Here is a 21199-nt window from a genome sequence, read left to right as displayed (position 1 = left end):
TACTTAATTCTAATTTATGTGAACAACGATTGTAAAAAACATTACTGTAGTTTTTCTGTTGGATTTAGATGGCCTTCATTTTCAGTCTCATTCTGAGAAACTAGAGTAGTAGTAGGACAAGGAAGAGATGAAGTAAGGCTGTTGGACTCTCCATTGACAACTGGTGGCACGCCTACAGGAGCAGAGGGAGCTGAAGTTGTACTTCTCTGATCCCCACTCCTTTGGGGAGAAGTTGAAGAAGGTACAACTATGAAAGAAAAGATAAATACCATAAACAAACATGACATGAAGCAACACTGATTCATAGCTTGGTTATATACAATTAGAAAGTAAAATTAATTCACACCTTAGTTTTTGAAGACTTATAATTTAGAAACTTAAGGAAATACACAGGCCACTTATTAATAAACTCTACAACTAAACACATCAAAATAAACATAGAAATAATATTTTTACTTTCAGAGTCTAGTACTTTTAACATTATAGTCACAGAAAGTGGGAAGGAGACAAGATAGAAATTGACAATAATGTTATATATTAGAAAAATTAAAATAGCAGGAAAGAATAAATTCAGTCCCAGATTTAGTTAAGCAGGACCACTACACATGACATATAAAACAAAATAAGCAATTCTTAGAAGGTAGCCTCATTAGATTTTGCAAGGTTTTCAAATCCAAAGCCTTATGAATTACATCTGGCTACTAAGATGGAACTGTTCTTATTCTAGGAGACAAACATGTAATCTGATTTTAGTACATGAAATACTACTCAGCAATACAATGTTCTAATTAGATAATGGTTAATCCTCAATAGTCAGACTAACTTGTAATTATTTCTCTGTCCACATATATCAAATATCTGTGTTCAAGGGCAATTAATGATTAAGAATCTCCTACTACCTTCGAATCTATTGTCATTTAACTTTCTCATAGGGATCATCGTTTGACTCTTATTTTAATGCTACAATTACTACAGATGGTTTCCAGTGGTCTATTAACCATTCTCTCTTTTGCTACTGCTCTCACACTGGTTCCTAGGGGGTGAAATGTTCTGTTGTAGGCTAAGTGATATTTACTTTGTATATACAATGTTCCACAATGCTATACACAAACACCTTTTAAATGTTAAGGTTTGCTTTTTTGTTCATTTTTTTGAGGTAGGGTCTCAATCTAGCCTGTAGTCTCAGGGTGGCCTTGAACTCACAGTGATCCTTCTCCTACCTCTGCCTCCCAAGTGTTGGGATTAAAGGTGTGCACCACCATGCCCGGCTCCACATTTTAAGTTTTTCTTAGTTGTTTTCCTCTATTTGTAATGCATAACATTTGAGGTTATTCTTTACATAAGGAGGAAAGTAGGAGAGTTCAAAGGGGGAAAAATAGAGCATTCTTCAGAGTAGAAACAGTAAGGTTCTTTTGGGTGGCAGAGAAATGAAAGATAGGTGGAGAATAAAGGCCCTCAGTTGGATATGGTACTGAACTCATGAAATCCCAATACTGGGGTGAATAAGGCAAGATCACAAATTTGAGGCCAGCTTGGACAGTAATGTGAATCCTTGCCTGAAGACAAAAAACATAATAAAAAAGGAGACAAGGAATCCATAGGTGTTTTTTTTTCCATATCTTCCTTTATTATGACAATAACTGGACTGGTTTTTAAATGTTTTTTAATTCATTTGAGAGCAAGAGGCAGAGACAGAGAGAGAGAGAGATAGAGAGAGAGAGGGAGGGAGGGAGGGAGGGAGGGAGGGAGGGAGGGAGGGAGGGAGGGAGAGAGGGAGGGAGGGAGGGAGGGAGGGAGGGAGGGAGGGGAGAATGGGTGCGCTAAGGCTTCCAGCCACTGCAAACAAACTCCAGACGCGTGCACCCCGTTGTGCATCTGGCTAATGTGGGTCCTGGGGATTTGAGCCTTGAACCAGGGTCCTTAGGCTTCACAGGCAAGTGCTTAACCGCTAAGCCCTCTCTCCAGCCCTGCACTGTTAATGAATAATGACTAATGTGGCTGCTCCAAGTAACTTCAAATTCTAGCACTGAGCCCCATTACAGGGAAGTAGGAACTATACTTAGAAGGTATTAGGATAGCAATGAAGATGAGATGTGAAATAGATAAGACACTGGGTTAGGGATATGGCTCAGTGGTAGATCACATGATTAGCATCGTCAAGGCTTCAGCACCAAAATAAATACTACATACATACATACATAAATATAACAACTCTTAGATAAAACATCTGTGGAGCAGAAAAGACAGTGGTAGTCCTATGACAGAGCCCTATAATAATTTTGGCTGGCTGAGATGACTTTTCATATATTTTTAAAAACACTTTTATTGGAAGCCGGGCATGGTGTTGCACACTTTTAATCCCTGCACTAAGGAGGGAGATGTAGGTCGACTGCTTTGAGTTCGAGGCCACCCTGAGGCAACATAGTAAATTCTAGTTCAGCCAGGGCTACAGTGAAACCTTACCCTGAAAAACCTTTATACATACATATATAATTTTTTAAAAATTGGGCTGGAGAGATGGCTTAGAGATTGAGGCACTTGCTTGTGAAGCATAAGGACCCAGGTTCAATTCCCCAGTACCTACGTACGCAAGATGCACAAGGTGGCGCATGTGTCCCAAGTTTTGTTTGCAGTGGCTAGAGGCTCTAGAGTGCCCATTCTTTTATCTCCCTCTTCCTCCTTCTCTTTCAAATAACTAAATATTAAAAAGATATTTTAAAATATTTTTAGTTATTTGAGAGAGAGAGACACAGAGAGAGAATGGGCATATTAAGACCACTGGCCACAGCAAATAGAACTCCAAACACATGGACCACTTTATGTGTTTGCCTTTATGTGAGAGCTGGGGAATCTAACCCAGGCCAGCAAGCTTTGCAATCAAGCACCTTTAACTGCTGAACCACCTCTGTAGCCCTCATTTATTTATTTATTTATTGTTGGTTATTTCAAGGTAGGGTTTCATTCTTGCTGGCTGACCAGGAATGCACTATGTAGTCTCAGGGTGGCTTTGAACTCACCATGATTCTCCTACCTCTGCCTCCTGAGTGCTGGGATTAAAGGCATGCACCAACACACGCTTGGCCTTATTTTTAATGACCAGAAGTTCAGTGGTAATTTATAGACATTAAACAATATTTACATTATGGCTATTTATAGGCATTAATATGTGTATCTTTTTTTTTCCCAGGTAGGGTCTCACTCTAGCCCAGGCTAACCTGGAATTCTCTATGTAGTCTCAGGGTGGCCTCGGACTCACGGTGATCCTCCTACCTCTGCCTCCCAAGTGCTGGGATTAAAAGGTGTGCGCCACCACATCCAGCTGAGATAAAGTTTTAAAAAATTATTTTCTTGTGAGCAGAGAGAAAGAAAGACAGAGGATGAGTACAGGCATGCCAGATGTATGCACCCCTCTGTGCATCTGGTTTTACTTGAGTAATGGGGAATCAAACACAGGTTGGCAGACTTTGCATGCAAGTGCTTTTAACTGCTGAGCTCTCTCTTCAGCCCAAGATAAATTTTTATTTTACTTTTTGTTTGTTATAATACTCTGGAGTTTGTATCATAGGTTCCTTTGCTTATGTTTTGGTGGTTCTGAGAATCAAATCTAATGCCTTAAGTATGCTAGAAAAGCATTCTACCATTGAGCTACCAGTCTCTTAGGCAAATTTCTGAATACACCAAAACAAATATGCAGTATTATGACTAAGTATCAAAAGTAGTTAACCTCTTTTTTACCTTGTCCTAATTAAAAACCTACTATTTTTTTCAAGTCCAACTTTATCATTTCTCTTTTCAAATAAATTTGCTGTTTGTTTGGCTATTATCATATATTGGGTTAGTACTTAAAATTTTTTCACATTCAAGCCTTTTCTCCTCACATAAGTTACAATTTTTTCAAGGAACTGTATTTATTAACTAATCAAACATTTACTAAAAACTCTATCTGCAAGCATATGCACATGTCATTTACATAATACTGCTGAGTCAGATTTACTTACATGAGGAATTGTTCAAATGTTGATCTCGAAGGCTATGAAGTTCTCCAAGTAATTTGTCCATTTTCTGTTTCTTTTCCTGTAGGACTCTCATTTTGCTAAAGAGCTGGACTTTCTCATCAGGTAAGTGCTCTGAAACTGATGGATTTCTGTTCTGAGAAACCTCTCTAGTTAATGAAAGACTTTCTGCCTGTCTTCTATTATCTGGAACAGCTGAAGCCTTATTTAAAAACACGAAATAAGAAAGGAAAAGATAATTTAAGATCAAGGTAATTGAAAGTTTTACTGTCACTGTAATTAGTTGCCATTTCTACTCCTAAATGAGATACTCTTTACCTGCCACTGTAATTCATATGGTTTATTTAGAAATGCAAACCTACAATGGTAGTAGATTCACTGGAAGTTACTGTCTAGATCTAAAGTGCTCACAATTCCATGCTATATAAAATATATATTTAAGAACTCTCATTCTCTCTTTTGCTATCTTTTCAGAACAATTACCATGAGCCTTAATTTCCTAATCTAACACATATTTCTACTACTTCTATCCTAATGTGGTAGATTAAATGTGATTGTCTGTCTGAATGTATGGCCCCACAGACTCAGGTGGTATTTTTATTTTTTGATTTTTTCAGGAAGGGTCTCTCTCTAGCCCAGGCTGACCTGAAATTCACTATGTAGTCACAGGGTGGCCTTGAACTACCTCTGCTTCCCAAGTGCTGGGGTTAAAGACATGCACCACCACGCCTGGCTTCAGGTGTTTTATTAAAATTTAGCTTGCGAGCCTGGCAACCAGTGCCATGGTCATGGAGATAGACATAGAGGATACTCAAAACGCACAAAAGCAGAAATTCAGAACCTGCGGAGAGCACAAAACTAAAGTAGAGTTAAAACACACCCACCACAATTTAGGAAATTTTGCATAAGAAGGGGCGGAAAGAATGTTAAGAGCTGTAGAGTGGAAGGATATGGAGGTACTGCCCCCCCCCCCCCCCCCCCCCCCCCCCCCCCCCCCCCGCCTTACAATGAGACTGATGCTCTCACATCTCCTAACCCACAAACCTAGGGGGAATAACAGCAATCCCACTGAGGAGGGCCCTCAACAGAATAGGGGTAGGGAGGAGGGAAATGATGGTACTACCATAAGATGTATCATGCAACTTTCTATTTAATTGAAAAAAAAAGTGTGGGGGGGGGAGGGTATTACCATGGGATATTTTTTATAATCATGGAAAATGTTAATAAAAATTGTGAAAAGAAAAAAAAATCAGCTTGTAACTTGAGCCTCTAGCAGACAGTTCCCTGCTACAGACTGTGTGTCACTGGGGCAGATGTGAGTCTAGCTCTAAGAAGTATGGAGAGCAGTTACGGCTCTGTTGGTTCATGTTTGGTGTTTACTAGCTACTGGTGGTATCTCTCTGCTTGGATCTGTGGATGTGAGCCAGCTTCTCTGCCATTGATGTTCCCCTGGAATTTGTAAGCCTGAAATAAATCCTTTCCTCCTACAAGCTGCTTTTGGTCAGGTGTTTGAGCAATACAAAGCTACTACAACATCTAATGTTGCAAAATAAAAAAAAATAAGGATCATTTCAAGAATACACAAGCTCAGGGAGGGAATTAACATAGGATATTTTTTTATAATCATGGAAAATGCTAATTAAAAAAAAAGAATACACAAGCCTACAAATGCATGTCAGGACCACATGAAGCCAAGGATAGTTATGAATGCAGCCTGACACAAAATCAAAAACTTACTTTTATTTATTTATTTTTTTGGTTTTTCGAGGTAGGGTCTTGCTCTAGCCCAGGCTGACCTGGAATTCACTATGGAGTCTCAGGGTGGCCTCAAACTCACGGCGATCCTACTTCTGCCTCCCTAGTGCTGGGATTAAAGGTGTGCATTACCATGCCCAGCTAAAAAACTTACTTTTAACATGAGATTTTTTTTTTTCCCTCACAACTTTTCACATGGGCACTGGGGATTACATTTTCTCACAATTTTTAAGAACTCAATGAACCAACTGTGCTGTTTTCAAGTGTGAACTTAGTAGAAGACAATGTTTAAGTGCAATGTCAAAAGATTGTAGATGCTTGCCAGGGAATGATGTACTAAATACCTATCATTGACCTTAATAGTTTTTAAAAATTTTTTTGTTTATTTTAATTTATTTATTTGAAAGTGACAGACAGAGAGTGAAAGTGGGGGAGGGAGGGAGAGAGAGAGAAAGAGAGAGATAGAGAATGGGTGTGCCAGGACCTCTACCCACTGCAAATGAACTCCAGATGCATGCGCCCCCTTGTGCATCTGGCTAATATGGGTCCTGGAGAATCGAGCCTCAAACCAGGGTCTTTAGGCTTTCCAGCACAAGCTTAATAGTTTTTTAAAAATACTTTCTCACATTCATTCTTTTTACATTTTATGAGAGGAATATGACATTGAACTTATACCTAAAGTTCTTCAGTTTCTCTACCCTAATCTCATTACCGTTCTCCAGAGAAAACCACAATCTAGAATTGGGGTTATCTACTTATTTTTTACTCCATGTATATATCATAACTTCTTAATTTATTTCACTGTACATAGACATTTGTTTCCTGTGGTTTGCTATTGAAACATAAATATGCCACAAATATTTTTATGCTCACCTCCTGTGAGCACCTGAGATTCCTCAGGGTAGGCTGAGAGATAGATCTCCGTACAAAAACTTACTACATTTTGCTAAGTAATTGTCCAAGGAGTTTGGGCCGTATTCATTTACTTTCACATAGTCAGAAAGAACATGAGAGTCACTACATTGTCAATCATATTTCTTTTCCCAGTAGAGTGGTAATGATTTACTCTTTATACTCAAATCCCACACACTGAAAATTTTCATTATATCACCATTTACATAGCTCCTAAAATTGTAACACTTACTAACTTTCACATTAAACTTAAAATTGTTCTGTCTCAGCATGGTGGTGCATGCAATGCTTAGGAAACAAGAGGTTGAGATAGGAAGATGCAGAAAGGTCAGCTTGGACTATAATCCTAAAACCCTGTTTCAAGGTAATATGATGGAGAATGGAATTTCAAAGGGGAAAGTGGGGGGGGGGGAGGGAGAGAATTACCATGGGATTATTTTTTATACTCATGGAAAATGATAATAAAAATTTAAAAAAATACAAAATAAAAAATAACTTATTTGCAAGGACAAAGAGGAAGAGAGAGAGAGAGAGACAGACAGAATGGGCATACCAGGGCCTCTTGCTGTTGCAAACTAACTCCAGACACATGCGGTACTTTGTGTACTTGGCTTTACATGGGTACTGGGGAATCAAATGCAGGCTGCCAGGCTCTGCAAGCAAGTGCCTTAACCACTGAGCCATTTCTCCAGCGCCAAAACCAAAAATTTAAAAACTTTTAGTAAGTAAAGTATTATAAGAAAACAGACTTAAAGACAGGCGTGGTGGCGCACACCTTTAATCCCACCACTTGGGAGGCAGTGAGGTCGAGGCTACCCTGAGACTACATAGTGAATTCCAGGTCAGCTTGAGCTAGACTGAGACTCCACAAAGACTTAAAATTAACTTAAGTCTTAGGATTTTAATAACCTTTAAAATTATAGCCATCTAGTCTTTTAGAGGAAAAAAGCACGCATTATCTAATAGCATGCAACAAAATTTGACTACTCAATACATTCAAAGTAGATTTTCCTTCAATTTATCGTTTCTCAAAGGACAATCCCTAGAATAGCAGTAATGGAAGCATGTGAAAACAACCCAAATTCTATGAATCATAATTTCAGAGGTTGAGTTACTCTCCAGGTGTCAATTTTTTACCAATCAAGCCAGGGGATATTTGCTGTCTGAGAACCACTGTTCTAACCAATGCAACTGTAAATTCAATCATATAAACTAATTAAGTTACCTGAGAATCATGAAGCTGATTATGAAAATGCTGAATTAAGTCATTCAATTCTTCATTTAGTTCAGATGTGATACTGACTCCAGATAAGCTTCCTGTGGTTTCTGTAACAACTGGAAAGAAAATTCATGACTATAAACAAATTTCTAAGAAATTAAACATAAGTTCTCAGGAACAAAAAGCTTAGCCTAACATAACTTGAAACATCAACTCCTCTTACATATCTGCCAACCAATCATTTTATTAGAAGCTTCTAGCTGATGTAAAAATAAAGAGACAACTGCTAAACTCCAGAAAAATGGCTCCTTAAAAATTTTTTTTTTCTCTCAATAGACAATAAAAGTGTCTCAATGGCTCAAGGGTAGAGAAGGTCTATCAGTATATCTGTGTATATTGAATGAAAGGTAAAGTGGTACACTGAGAAAGCACAGCTAATTCTGAAAGATCTCAATTAATACTATATTGCAGGGGAAGGTAAAGGTGGCAAATTACCTAGGATTTCTAAGAAACATAACTTTTCCGGTGATTACTCAGCTCTGCCAGGGAAAAAACAACTATCAGAACTCAGTGTGGTGGCACACACCTTTAATCCCAGCACTACATAGTGAACTCCTGGTCAGCTGGACTAGAGTGAAACCCTACATCAAAAGACCAAAAAAAAAAAAAAAAAAAAAAAAAGCCCACAACTATCAGCTAACGTAGGCCAAATCAATTGGCCAGAGCTTACTACTTTTGTATTGAACACATAATTGACTGTAACAGTTGCTTATTAAAAGACCATGGATTTTATTTCTTCAATTAAAAACAGGCCCACCTTCACATTTATAAAGAAGTTTTCTGATGACAAACTTATTGCTGTTTTACAACCCAACCACCCCAACTTTATCCTCACCTTAACTCTTTAATTTTCTAGCTCAAAGAAGTGACTAGCTACAAATTGATCCTAGTTTTCAAAGGGAAATACCACCAGTTTCTCCTAAAATAATTAGATTTGAAGACTGACAGAAACTTATGTATCTAGTCTAAGCTCTATGCAGAAAAGAAGATTAGAAACTGTAATTTTGGCTTGTCATCATTATTCCTCTGCAAAATTTCATTAATATATGAGCAAAACTGTTTTAAAAGCACTAAGCTCATATTCTTTTTTTTTTCTGTTTGTTTTTTATTTTTTGTTTTTTGAGGTAAGGTCTCACTCTAGCTCATGCTGTCCTGGAATTCACTCTGTAGTCTCAGAACTCACGGCGATTCTCCTACCTCTGTCTCCCGAGTGCTGAGATTTAAGGTGTGCACCACCATGCCCGGCTTCTTTTTTTTTTGTTTTTGTTTTTGTTTTTTTGAGGTAGGGTCTCGAACTTTAGCTCAGGCTGACCTGGAATTCTCTATGTAGTCTCAGGGTGGCCTTGAACTCACGGTGACCCTCCAACCTGTCTCCAGAGTGCTGGAATTAAAGGCTACATTCTTATTTTGAGCAAGTTATAAAAGAAGTTCAAATTCAAACTTTTGTGTATCCTACTGCCATGCCCTGACACATGACAATCTATCTTACCAAGAGAGATTGTTTGTATACCTTAAATTTTTTTTTTTTTTAGAAAGGCAAAAACTACTAGTAAGTTGAAATTCAAGAGATTAAATTCTGCTACAAGTCTTTATAAGCCTAGGCAAGTCAGGCAAACTATGCTTAAGTTCCTTCACTATAACACAGAAGAAAGAAAAAAAGCATTGGGTACGAACCCACAAATCTGTTTTGATCAAATGAGATGATACAAATGTAAATATTCAAGAATAATATACCATTTTATGGGAAGGTCTTTATGACAGCTCAAACTGGCATATTACTTAAAATATTTTTATTTATTATTTATTTATTTGACAGAGAAAGAAGGAGAGAGAATGGGTGTGCCAGGTCCTCCAGCCACTGGAAACAAAACTCCAGACACGTGCACCCCTTGTGCATCTGGCTAACATGGATCCTGGGGAATCGAACCTTGGTCCTTTAGCTTTGCAGGCAAATACCTTAATTGCTAAGCCATCCCTCCAGCCCTTAAGATATTTTTAAGTAAATTTTATTTATTTATTTGAGAGAGAGAGAGAGAAAATGAATGAATATGAATGGGTGCGCCAGGGCCTCCAGCTAGTACAAATGAACTCCAGACACACACGGCACATTGTGCATTTGGCTTACGTGGGTTCTGGGGAATTGAACTGAGGTTCTTTGCATTTGCAGGCAAACACCTTAACTGCTAAGCTCTCTCTCCAGCCCAAATATTACAAAAAAAATTATTTGTGAGTATGTGTGTGCGTGCACGTGCACCAGAGTCTCTTATTGTTGCAACTGGAATGCCAGCCAGGTGCTTGGGTCGCTCTTCTCTTTGGTTTATGAGTATGGCTGGGGAACTTAACCTGGGCCAGCAGGCCTTGTAAGTAAATTTGCCTTTTAATTGCTGAGCTATCTCCCTAGCCCTGTGGAAAAATACCTAAAAGGCTAGTACTTAACCAAACTAGTATTAAGTCTTTGTTAAAACAGGCTAAAGGAATTTATATGACAACTAAATCAGCTCTACAGAAAATACTTGAAGGAATTATTAATGCTAAAGAGAAAGCAAAACACACACAGGAGGAAAAAGGAAAAAATTAAACCACACCCAAATGACAGTTTTAAAAAAACGAGTAAAAGCAAATCAGAAAACAATGCAAAATAAGAAGAATGGCGAGAATAAATGCATACCTTTCAATAATAACTCTTAGTATCAATGGCCTCAATGTACCATCCAAAAGACACAAGCTTGCAAAGTGGATTAAAAGGCAGGATTCTGCCATTTGTTGCCTCCAGGAAACTCATCTCTCAATAAAAGATAGACACCGCCTTAGGGTGAAAGGATGGAAAATGGTATTTCAAGCAAATGGGACTAGGAAACAAGCAGGGGTTGCTATCCTAATATCTGACAGGATAGACTTCAAACCAACATTACTGAGGAAAGATAAAGAAAGTCATTTTATACTGATTAAAGGAACACTCCAGCAGGAGGACATTACAATCCTAAACATATATGCACCTAATATGGGGGCTCCCAGTTTCATCAAACACATACTGTTAGACTTAAGGTCACAGATAAGATCAAACACAATTGTAGTGGGAGTCTTCGATACCCCACTCTCATCAAAATTGACAGGTCATCCCAGCAAAAACCAAACCAAAACAAAAACAACAACAACAACAACAAAAAAAACCAGAAAGACATCTGAATTAAATGATGTCATGGAATAAATGAACCTAACAGATACCTACAGAACATTCCATCCAAATATTGCAGAATATACATTTTTCTCAGCAGCACACGGAACATTCTCTAACATAGGCCATCTATTAGGACACAAAGCAAATCTCCACAAACATGGAAAACCTGAAATAATCCCTTGTATTCTATCTGACCACAATGGGATTAAACTACACATCAGTAACAAGAAAAGCTACAGAGCATACAGAAATTCATGGAGACTAAACAGTATACTATTGAAGCATCAATGGGTCAATGAAGAAATCAAAAAGGAAATCAATAAATTTATAGGATCAAATGATTATGATAATACAACATACCAAAACCTTTGGGACACAATGAAGGCATTCCTAAGAGGGAAATTTAGAGCTCTAAGTGCCTACATTAAGAAATTAAGAGAGTTCACAAATAAACAATTTAATGCTTCACCTTCAGGCCCTGGAAAAAGAAGAACAAGGCAAGCCAAAAATAACTAGATGAGAAGAAATCATAAAAATTAGGGCCGAAACTAATGAAGCAGAAACAAACAAAAAAAATCTAAAGATTCAATGAAACAAAGAGCTGGTTCTTTGAAAGGATAAACGAGATTGATAAACCCTTAGCAAATTTGACAAGAGAAGAGACCAAAATTAATAAAATTAAAGATGAAACAGGCACCATTAAAACACATACCAAAGAAATTTAGACAATTATTAGGACATACTTTAAGAATATATATGCGGGCTGGAGAGATGGCTTAGCGGTTAAGCGCTTGCCTATGAAGCCTATGGACCCCGGTTCGAGGCTCGGTTCCCCAGGTCCCACGTTAGCCAGATGCACAAGGGGGCGCACGCATCTGGAGTTCGTTTGCAGTGGCTGGAAGCCCTGGCGCGCCCATTCTCTCTCTTTCCCTCTATCTGTCTTTCTCTCTGTGTCTGTTGCTCTCAAATAAATAAATAAAAAATGAACAAAAAATATTAAAAAAAAGAATATATATGCCTCTAAGTTTGAAAATCTGAAAGAAATGATTTCCTTGATTCATATAACCTACCAAAATTAAATCAAGATAAGATAAACCATTTAAATAGACCTATGACAAATACAGAGATCCAAGCAGTTATAAAAAGTCTCCCAATGGAATTTCAAACGGGAAAGTGTGGGGGTGGGGAGGGAGGGAATTACCATGGGATATATTTTATAATCATGAAAAATGTTAATAAAAATTAAAAAAAAAAAAAAAGTCTCCCAACTAAAAAAGTCCAGGCCCCAGATGTATTCACTGGTAAATTTTACCAGACCTTCATGGAAGAACTAACACCAATGCTTCTCAAACTGTTTCATAAAATAGAAAAGGAAGAAATTCTACTGATCTCCTTCTATGAAGCCAGCATCACCCTGATACCCAAAACAGACAAAGACAACAAAAAAAGCAAATTACAGACCAATCTCCCTCATGAGCATAGCTGCAAAAATTCTGAACAAAATATTGGCAAAGAGAATACAAGAATATATTAAAACAATTATTCACCCCGACCAAGGTGGCTTTATCCCAGGGATGGTTTAAAATATAGAAATCAATAAACATAATACATCATATAAATGGTCTGAAGGACAAAAATCACATGAACATCTCAATAGACGCAGAAAAGGCATTCGACAAAATCCAACATCCTTTCATGGTAAAAGTATTACAGAAACTGGGAATAGAAGGAACATATCTCAACATAATAAAAGCTATTTATGACAAACTTATAGCCAACATAAAACTAAATGGTGAAAACCTCGAAGCTTTTCCACTAAATTCAGGAACAAAACAAGGATGTCCACTGTCTCCACTTTTATTTAATATAGTATGGGAAGTCTTAGCTATAGCAATTAGGCAAGAGACACACATAAAAGTGATACAAGTTGGAAAGGAAGAGATCAAATTATCACTATTTGCAGATGTTATGATCCTATACATAAAAGACCCTAAAAACTCTACCAGCAAACTGTTAAGAGCTGATAAACACTTTTAGCAATGTAGCAGGATACAAAACAAACACACAGAAATCAGTAGCTTTCCTATGTACTAACAAACATGCGGAGAATGAAATCGGGAAATCGCTCCCATTCACAATTGTCTCAAAAAAATAAAGTAACTTGGAATAAACTTAACTAAGGAAGTGAAGGATCTCTACAATGAGAACTTTAAAACAATCAAGCGAGAAATTGCAGAAGACACAAGGAAATGGAAAGACAATCCATGTTCCTGTATTGGAAGAATCAATATTGTGAAAATGTCAATCTTACCAAAATCAATCCATACATTCAATGCAATTGCCATTAAAATTCCAATGGCATTCTTCACAGGAATAGAAAAAAATCCTAAAATTCATTTGGAAGCACAAACAACCTCTAATAGCCAAAACAATTTTCAGCAACAAAAATAAGGCTAGTGGTATGACCAGACCCAACTTTAAGCTATATTACAAAGCCATGGCAACAAAAACAACATGGCACTGGCCCAAAGACAGACATATAGATCAATGGAACAAAATAGAGGACCCAGATGTTAATCCAGGCAGTTTACCAAAATCAAACTGCACATTTAATGCAATCCTCATTAAAATTCCAACGGCATTCTTTACAGAAACAGAAAAAAAAAATCCTAAAATTTATTTGGAAGCACAAAAAACCTCAATAGCCAAAATGATTTTGAGCAACAAAAATAAGGCTGGTGGTATCATCATACCCAATTTTAAGCTATATTACAAAACCATAGTAACAAAAACAGCACGGTGGGCTAGAGAGATGGCTTAGCGGTTAAGTGCTTGCCTGTGAAGCCTAAGGACCCCGGTTCGAGGCTCAATTCCCCAGGACCAACATTAGCCAGATGGACAAGGGGCACACACATCTGGAGTTCATTTGCAGGGGCCGAAGGCTCTGGTGTGCCCATTCTCTCTCTCTATCTGCCTCTTTCTGTCTGTTGCTCTCAAATAAAAAAATAAAAACAAACAAAAAACAGCATGGTACCGGCACAAAGACAGACGTGTAGATCAATGGAATAGACCCAGACATTAATGCTGGCAGCTACAGCCACCTGATTTTTGACAAAAATGCCAAACATATTCATTGGAGAAAAGATAGCCTCTTCAACAAGTGGTGCTGGGAAAACTGGATATCTATATGTAGAAGGATGAAATAAATCCTTGTCTTTCTCCATGCATAAGAATCAAATCCAAGTGGATCAAGGACCTTAACATCAGACTTGAAATTTTGAAACTGCTAGAGGAAAAGGTAGGGGAAAACCTTCAACATATTGGCATATTGACATTCTGAATATAACCCCAATTGCTCAGAAAATAAAACCACTAATCAACTACTGGGATCTCATGAAATTACAAACCTTTTGTATATCAAAGGACACTGTGAATAGAGCAAAGAGAAAACCTACAGAATGGGAGAAAATCTTTGTCAGCTACACATCTGACAGAGGATTAATATCCAGAATAAATTAAAAACTCAAAAAAACACAACAATAAGAAATCAAACAAACCAATAAAAAAAAAATAGGCTATGGAACTAAATACAGTGTTCTCATCAGAAGAAATACAGATGGTATATAAATATCTAAAAAAGTGTTCTACATCCTTAGCCATCAGGGAAATGCAAATTAAAACTACCTTGAGATTCCATCTCTCTCCCTTTAGAATGGCTACCATCAAGAAAACAAATGACAATAACTGTTGGCGGGGATGCAATCTGGTACAGTCATTGTGGAGGTTCTTGAGACAGCTAAAAATAAATTTGCCATATGAGTAAGCTATAGCATTCCTAGGCATATATCCAATTGATTCTTCTCACTACCTTAGAGATACTTGCACAACCATGTTTATTATTGCTCTATTCACAATAGCTAGGAATTGGAACCAGCCTAGATGACCCTCCACAGATGAATTGATATAAAGATATGGTACATCTACACAATTGAATTCTATTCAGTGGTAAAGAAAAATGAAATTATGAAACTTGCAGGGAAATGGATGGATCTGGAAAGGATTATATTAAGTGAGGTAACCCAGGCCCAGAAAGCCAAATGTCACATGTTCTCTCTCATATATGGATCCTAGCTACAAATATATAGACTTGTGTGTGAGATCTGGAATAGCAGAGGCCTATAACCTAGAAAAGGCTATAAGGAAAGGAGGCAAGGGAAGGTCTTAAGGGGATGGTATTGCATATATGTAAGCAGAAGAACAGATTACAGGATGGGAAAGGGCTAAGCAAGGTCAGGGAAGACACTGTATAAAAGAAAGGTGTGGGGGGAGGGCCAATCAAAATTCAAGATATTCTGAATAAGACATATGAAAATCTACTTGATTGAATAATGGCACATCCAGAGACCATAGACTGTTACTAGAAAATTTGCAGTGCCAGGATGGGGTACCTTCCAGTGAGTTGTTGGCCAGGGAGGTCCCTGCTGGCTCCAAAACATTATAGGCTATTGCTAAGGCCCTTGGGTTTCCCATGAGAAAGAGATGGTAAGACCCTATTGCTGAAGACCTCACATGCCTGAGTGGAAGTCACTGAGAAATCAAGGTGGTGCTGAGCAGAAAACCTTTACCCTGTAGCCCAGCCAACTGGAAGCTGGAAAAAGCTGCACTGCATACAGTCTTATGGGAGACAGAAGTTATTAGCGGTGAAAACACTAGATACTGGAAACCTCAAGTTTGGCAAGACCAGGCCAAATGTCTGCTCGAATGCAATAGTGGCATGTCTGCTCTGGGGGAAACTGCTCTCTAATTGGACTGAAGGCCCACTCTATGGGAGGGAATCCATGTGCCTGGTTACTGAAAACCTACTCAAAAGCCTATGGCAGGGGAGGTCATGAGCCTTAGAGGTATAAAGCCTGCTCTTGTCTGGATAAATGCATATATTACTCTCACCAAATTGCCCTGAAAGTACTACACTTAATGTTCACACTCACATATTAATGCTACTCTAACTTCTGGTTAGAGAAGCTTCTCTTTTCAGATGTAAATGACCACTGGGATGACCCAAAAGGCAACACAGTGCTGAGAAGAAGGGACGGAGGAGTTTCCAGCACTGAAACATCTCACACCCTCCAAGGCTCAGGGTCTATTGTGGAAGAGGTGCGGGAAAGAATCTAAGAGCTAAAGGAAGGGTACCACTCCTTACATACAGCTATCCGGACAGAATTTGGCCTTGATATCCAAGACCTTGCAGTGCCTAGCAATACCCACACAAGACCCTCATAATAGGAGAAACAGATGATGACATGAAATTAAAAGGAGAGACTAATGGAGAGAGTAAGGGGATATGACAGAGAGCAGAGTTATGAAGGGGAAAGTGAGGGAGGGAGGGGAAGGAAATACCATGGTTTGTTGTCTGTTAAGTATAGAAGTTGTCAATAAAAAAATATATATTAAAAAAAAAGAAAGAAAAAAATGTTTAGTTCTTTTTTCTTAAACTATCTATTTCCTAAATATAAAAGTAAAAGCAGGGCTGGAGAGGTAGCTTAGCAGTTAAGGTACATGCCTATGAAGCCTAAGGACCCAGGTTTGATTCTCCAGGTCCCACAGATGTACAAAGTGGCATATGCATCTGGAAGTTCATTTGCAGTGGCTAGAGGTCCTAGTGTGGCCATTGTTCCCCCCCCCCAAGTCTCTAATAAGTAAATAAATGAAAATAAAATCTTTTAAAAAAGCAAATACCATCTTTTATTTTATAAGAGAAAAAGACAAAGAGAAAAGTGTACCTATTACTATATACATTTATTGAGAGACAGTCTCACTATGAACTCTTGGTCCTCTTGTCTCAGGCTTCTGAGTGCTAAAATTACAGGTGTATGACACTATGCCTGGCTTATATTTATTTTTATTTATTTATTTGAGAGTGACAGAGAAAGAAAAAGACACAGAGAGAGAATGGGTGTGCCAGGGCCTCCAGCCACTGCAAACGAACTCCAGAGATGTGCACCCCCTTGTGCACCTGGCTAATGTGGGTCCTGGAGAATCAAGCCTCGAACCAGGGTCCTTAGGCTTCATAGGCAAGCGCTTAACCGCTAAGCCATCTCTCCAGCCCACGGCTTATATTTATTTATTAGAGAAGTGGGGAGGGACAGAGAGAATGGGTGCACCAGGGCCTTTAGCCACTGCAAACGAACTCCAGATGCATGTGCCACCATGTGCATACAGCTTACATGGGTTATGGGGAATTGAACCTAGGTCCCTAGGCTTCACAGGCCAAGTGCCTTAACCCATAAGTCATCTCTCCAGCCCTTATTTAAGATTTTTTTTGAGATAAGATCTCACGGTAGTCCAGGCTGACCTGGAATTCAGTATGTAGTCTTAGAGTGGCCTTAAACTCACAGCAATCCTCCTGCCTCCTGAGTGCTGGAATTAAAAGCCACTGTGCCAGCTTCATTTAAGATTTTTAACCCTTCCTTGGAAGGCAAGCAAAGAATGACTATCCTAGCTGAATGTAAAACAAAACAAAATGGATATAGAAGCATCATGAGCCCTATTACTCTGAGGTACAAAAACAGAACTATAGTCTGTCCCTTTTACCTCCTAAGGGTACTCTCTGAGGAAAAGGAGAGTGAGTTGTGTGTCTGCATGGTACAGTATGATGGCCAGGAGTTGCCCCTGCAACCTTTTCTGCATAACCACAGAAAAGCACAGGACAGAGTAAGCCTCATATGCAAGTTTATAAACTAGTCAACAGTCATGATTTGATCAGACAATGACAGCGTCCACTTTGCAATACAACTAATTACTAAACCTGGCTTATGAAAAGAGTATTCGTAAACTGTAGCATACCAGAATCATCCATCACAGCTATAGCTTGCTCTGCTTTATGTTGCAAAGCTAGAAGAGCAGCCTGCCGTCCCTGGAGAGCTCGCAGCTGCTCTTGCTGTTGTAACATTCTTTTTAATAAATCATGTTGTTTCTTCAAATTTTCTATCTCTTCCATAGGCTCCTGTTGAGGATCTCTAGCCTGGAAAACAAAACCAACAATACTTATATCTGAATATTGAAACCCATGTTACTATTTCAACTTTCTAAGGTAAAGTATAACACAGATAATAAATTAGCATTACATATACAATGCTAGATACAGCTTTAGTTGGTTCAAAGAAAGAATATGTTCCATGTGAAGAGTTAGCTAATTTCACAGTAAAAAATGAAAAGCTTACAGCCTATGAAGAGGAATTAAAAAAAAATTCAAACAGAAGACAGTAAGTCCAAGAAGGCAAAAGCTGCACATATTACCCACAAAAGGAGGAAGAAGCAGATTATACTGTGTTAATACTTGGGAAGTCTCTAAAAGATCAGACTAGAAAGCCTTCTGCCCTACATTCTAGCTATGATGTTGAAAACATGTCACAAAACCAAAAATAGAAAAAAAAAATCTAGATAACAAACCTGTTGACTTCTAACCAAGGATAGGACTTTCAAAAATACATTCTTTTGATTGATAACTTTATTTAAGATTACACTAGTAAGCAAACAACAAAGCAGAAAAATTTCATATTGTATCACAAATGTCACTATTATTTTTTATTCTTAAATTATGTCCATTCACCTGAGTGAGGGCATAAATTAGAAGTGCATGTTTCTATACTTCCCCAACATGCTAAGAAATATTCATCCTCTGTAAATGTAAGGTAGTAATAGATTTAAATAGGGACCATTTAGAAGAAGTAGCCAAGTAGGCTGGGGTATGGCTCAGTAGTAAGGCATTTGATTAGCAGGCATGAGGCCCTGAGTTCAAGATAGAAGGAAGAGAAAAAGAGAGGGAAGAAAGAAAAGGTCAAATTTTGAATGTTAGTTTTAAAGGTTGAGTCAAAAAGTTCAAAAATTTTTTTGAAAATGAAAATGCACTCGTCTACTTTCCTTGTGCACATCTGATTTTGGGAAGAAATTACAGAGAACACAGATGGCTCAAGAGAAGTTTTCATCCCTTAGAGGTGCACAAGGCTTCTATTTATTTCCCCTCAAATAGAACTCATCAGTACTGTGAATAAGGGTAACCATGACAACACTTTACACTGTGACTTAGAAATCAAAAAAATAAATTAACAAAAAAAGTACATGGCACAGAATTAAGTACTTCAAGAAAGTAAAAATGAAACTGGAAGTTGAGAGCGGAGGTTCATTACTGCTAATAACTTCTGTGTCCATATAAATAACATTTAAGGTTAGTGTTGGGAAAATTTGAGCTAAAGGAAAGGGTGCAGATTATGATCAAATATAATGATGGGAAGTGAAAATATCTAGAAATAAGAACATGCCCAAATGATGGTGTTTGAAATAAAAATCCCAAAACTTAGCTGGGCATGGTGGCGCATGCCTTTAATCCCAGCACTCAGGAGGTAGAGATGGGAGGATCACTGTGAGTTCGAGGCCACCCTAGTCTACATAGTGAATTCCAGGACAGCCTGAGCTACAGTGAGACTCTACCTTGAAAAACAAAAACAAAAACAAACAAACAAACAAAAACAACAACAAAAAAGAAATTCCCCAAAGTATGCCAGGACTAAAAGACACTGTTAAACCCTTTAAACACATACTTTTAAACATTTTTTTTTTTTTTTTTTGGTTTTTTGAGGTAGGGTCTCACTCTGGCTCAGGCTGACCTGGAATTCACTATGGAGTCTCAGGGTGTCCTCGAACTCTTGGCGATCCTCCTACCTCTGCCTCCTGAGTGCTGGGATTAAAGGCGTGCGCCACCACACCCAGCTCTAAACTTTTAAAAAAATATTATTTATTTATTTGAGAGCGACAGACACAGAGAGAAAGACAGATAGAGGGAGAGAGAGAGAATGGGCGAGCCAGGGCTTCCAGCCTCTGCAAACGAACTCCAGACGCGTGCGCCCCCTTGTGCATCTGGCTAACGTGGGACCTGGGGAAACAAGCCTCGAACCAGGGTCCTTAGGCTTCACAGGCAAGCGCTTAACCGCTAAGCCATCTCTCCAGGCCTCTAAACTTTTTTGAATCATCTTTACCAACTACTTTTTTTACTTTACAAAATAAACAAAAACCTCAGGCATAAAATCCCAAGTTATAGTGATAATAAGAAATTCAAACATATTTTATAGTTTTAGGTGACATGTAGTCCAATTCCGTCATGTGAAAGACAAAGAACTGTAAATCCAGAGAAAACAGAGCTGTCGCTTGTGCAATATCCTAGGTAGACAAAGCTATATTCCTGGTTTCTTGTTTAGTGTTCTTTACATTATATTGTCTGTCCCAAAATTATAAGCTTGGATTCTAAACACAGATGTGTAAACTGGTTTGAGACAAGTCTACCTCACATGAAATAACTAGAAATAATGTAAATAATAGAAAACAAAGGCATAGCTACATGGGCAAGGCTTCTTTTGTAAAATGATGCAACATGTTATGTCTATAAAATATGAGCAACTTTTGGAGATATGAACAGCTAGGATATCAATCATTTCATATCAAGTTGTAATTCACAAGTTATTTTGCGTTCTAAAGCTCAGCTAACACCACCATTTTCCTTTCTATTTTTTTAATGATTTTTTTGTTTATATTTATTTATTTACTTGAAAGTGACAGAGAAAGAGAAAGAGAGAGAGAGCGAGAGAGAATGGGCACACCAGGACTTCCAGCTACTGCAAAAGAACTCCAGATGCATGTGCCCCCTTGTGCATCTGGCTAACATGGGTCCTGGGGAAATGAGCCTTGAACCAGGGTCCTTAGGCTTCACAGGCAAGTGCTTAACTGCTAAGCCATCTCTCTAGCCCCCCCCCCCCTTTTTTGTTTTGTTTTTTGAGGTAGGGTTTCACTCTAGTCCAGGCTGACCTGGAATTCACTATGTAGTCTCAGGGTGACCTCAAATTCACAGTGATCCTCCTGCCTCTGCCTCCCGAGTGCTAGGACTAAAGGCATGTGCCACCACGCCTGGCTAGTTTTCCAAACAGCACATTTTGAAAGGGTTCTAAGGAGGGAATAGGAAGTGGAAGATGAGAATGACAGATTATGTAAGTAGAGGGAAAAAGGGTGGTAGGA

At 38.3% G+C, this 21199-nt stretch overlaps 1 protein-coding gene across 11 annotated transcripts in view; it reads right to left on the bottom strand.

Moving 5' to 3' along the window:
- The window catches only part of Pcm1 (pericentriolar material 1), a 130425-nt gene that overhangs the window by 74510 nt on the left and 34716 nt on the right, over nt 1-21199 (bottom strand). For all 11 annotated transcript variants that reach the window (XM_045141604.1, XM_045141606.1, XM_045141607.1 and 8 more), the window contains 4 exons: nt 17981-18158; nt 7906-8015; nt 3999-4215; nt 46-247 (listed from right to left, as the gene is read on the bottom strand). In XM_045141604.1, the coding sequence (XP_044997539.1) occupies nt 46-247; nt 3999-4215; nt 7906-8015; nt 17981-18158 (707 nt within the window). The remainder of the gene's footprint in view (nt 1-45; nt 248-3998; nt 4216-7905; nt 8016-17980; nt 18159-21199) is intronic.

Source organism: Jaculus jaculus, chromosome 1, assembly GCF_020740685.1.
Source record: "Jaculus jaculus isolate mJacJac1 chromosome 1, mJacJac1.mat.Y.cur, whole genome shotgun sequence".
Lineage (NCBI taxonomy): Eukaryota > Metazoa > Chordata > Mammalia > Rodentia > Dipodidae > Jaculus > Jaculus jaculus.
The sequence above is the reverse complement of the archived record's forward strand: the minus strand, read 5'-3'. Positions and strand labels throughout refer to the sequence as shown.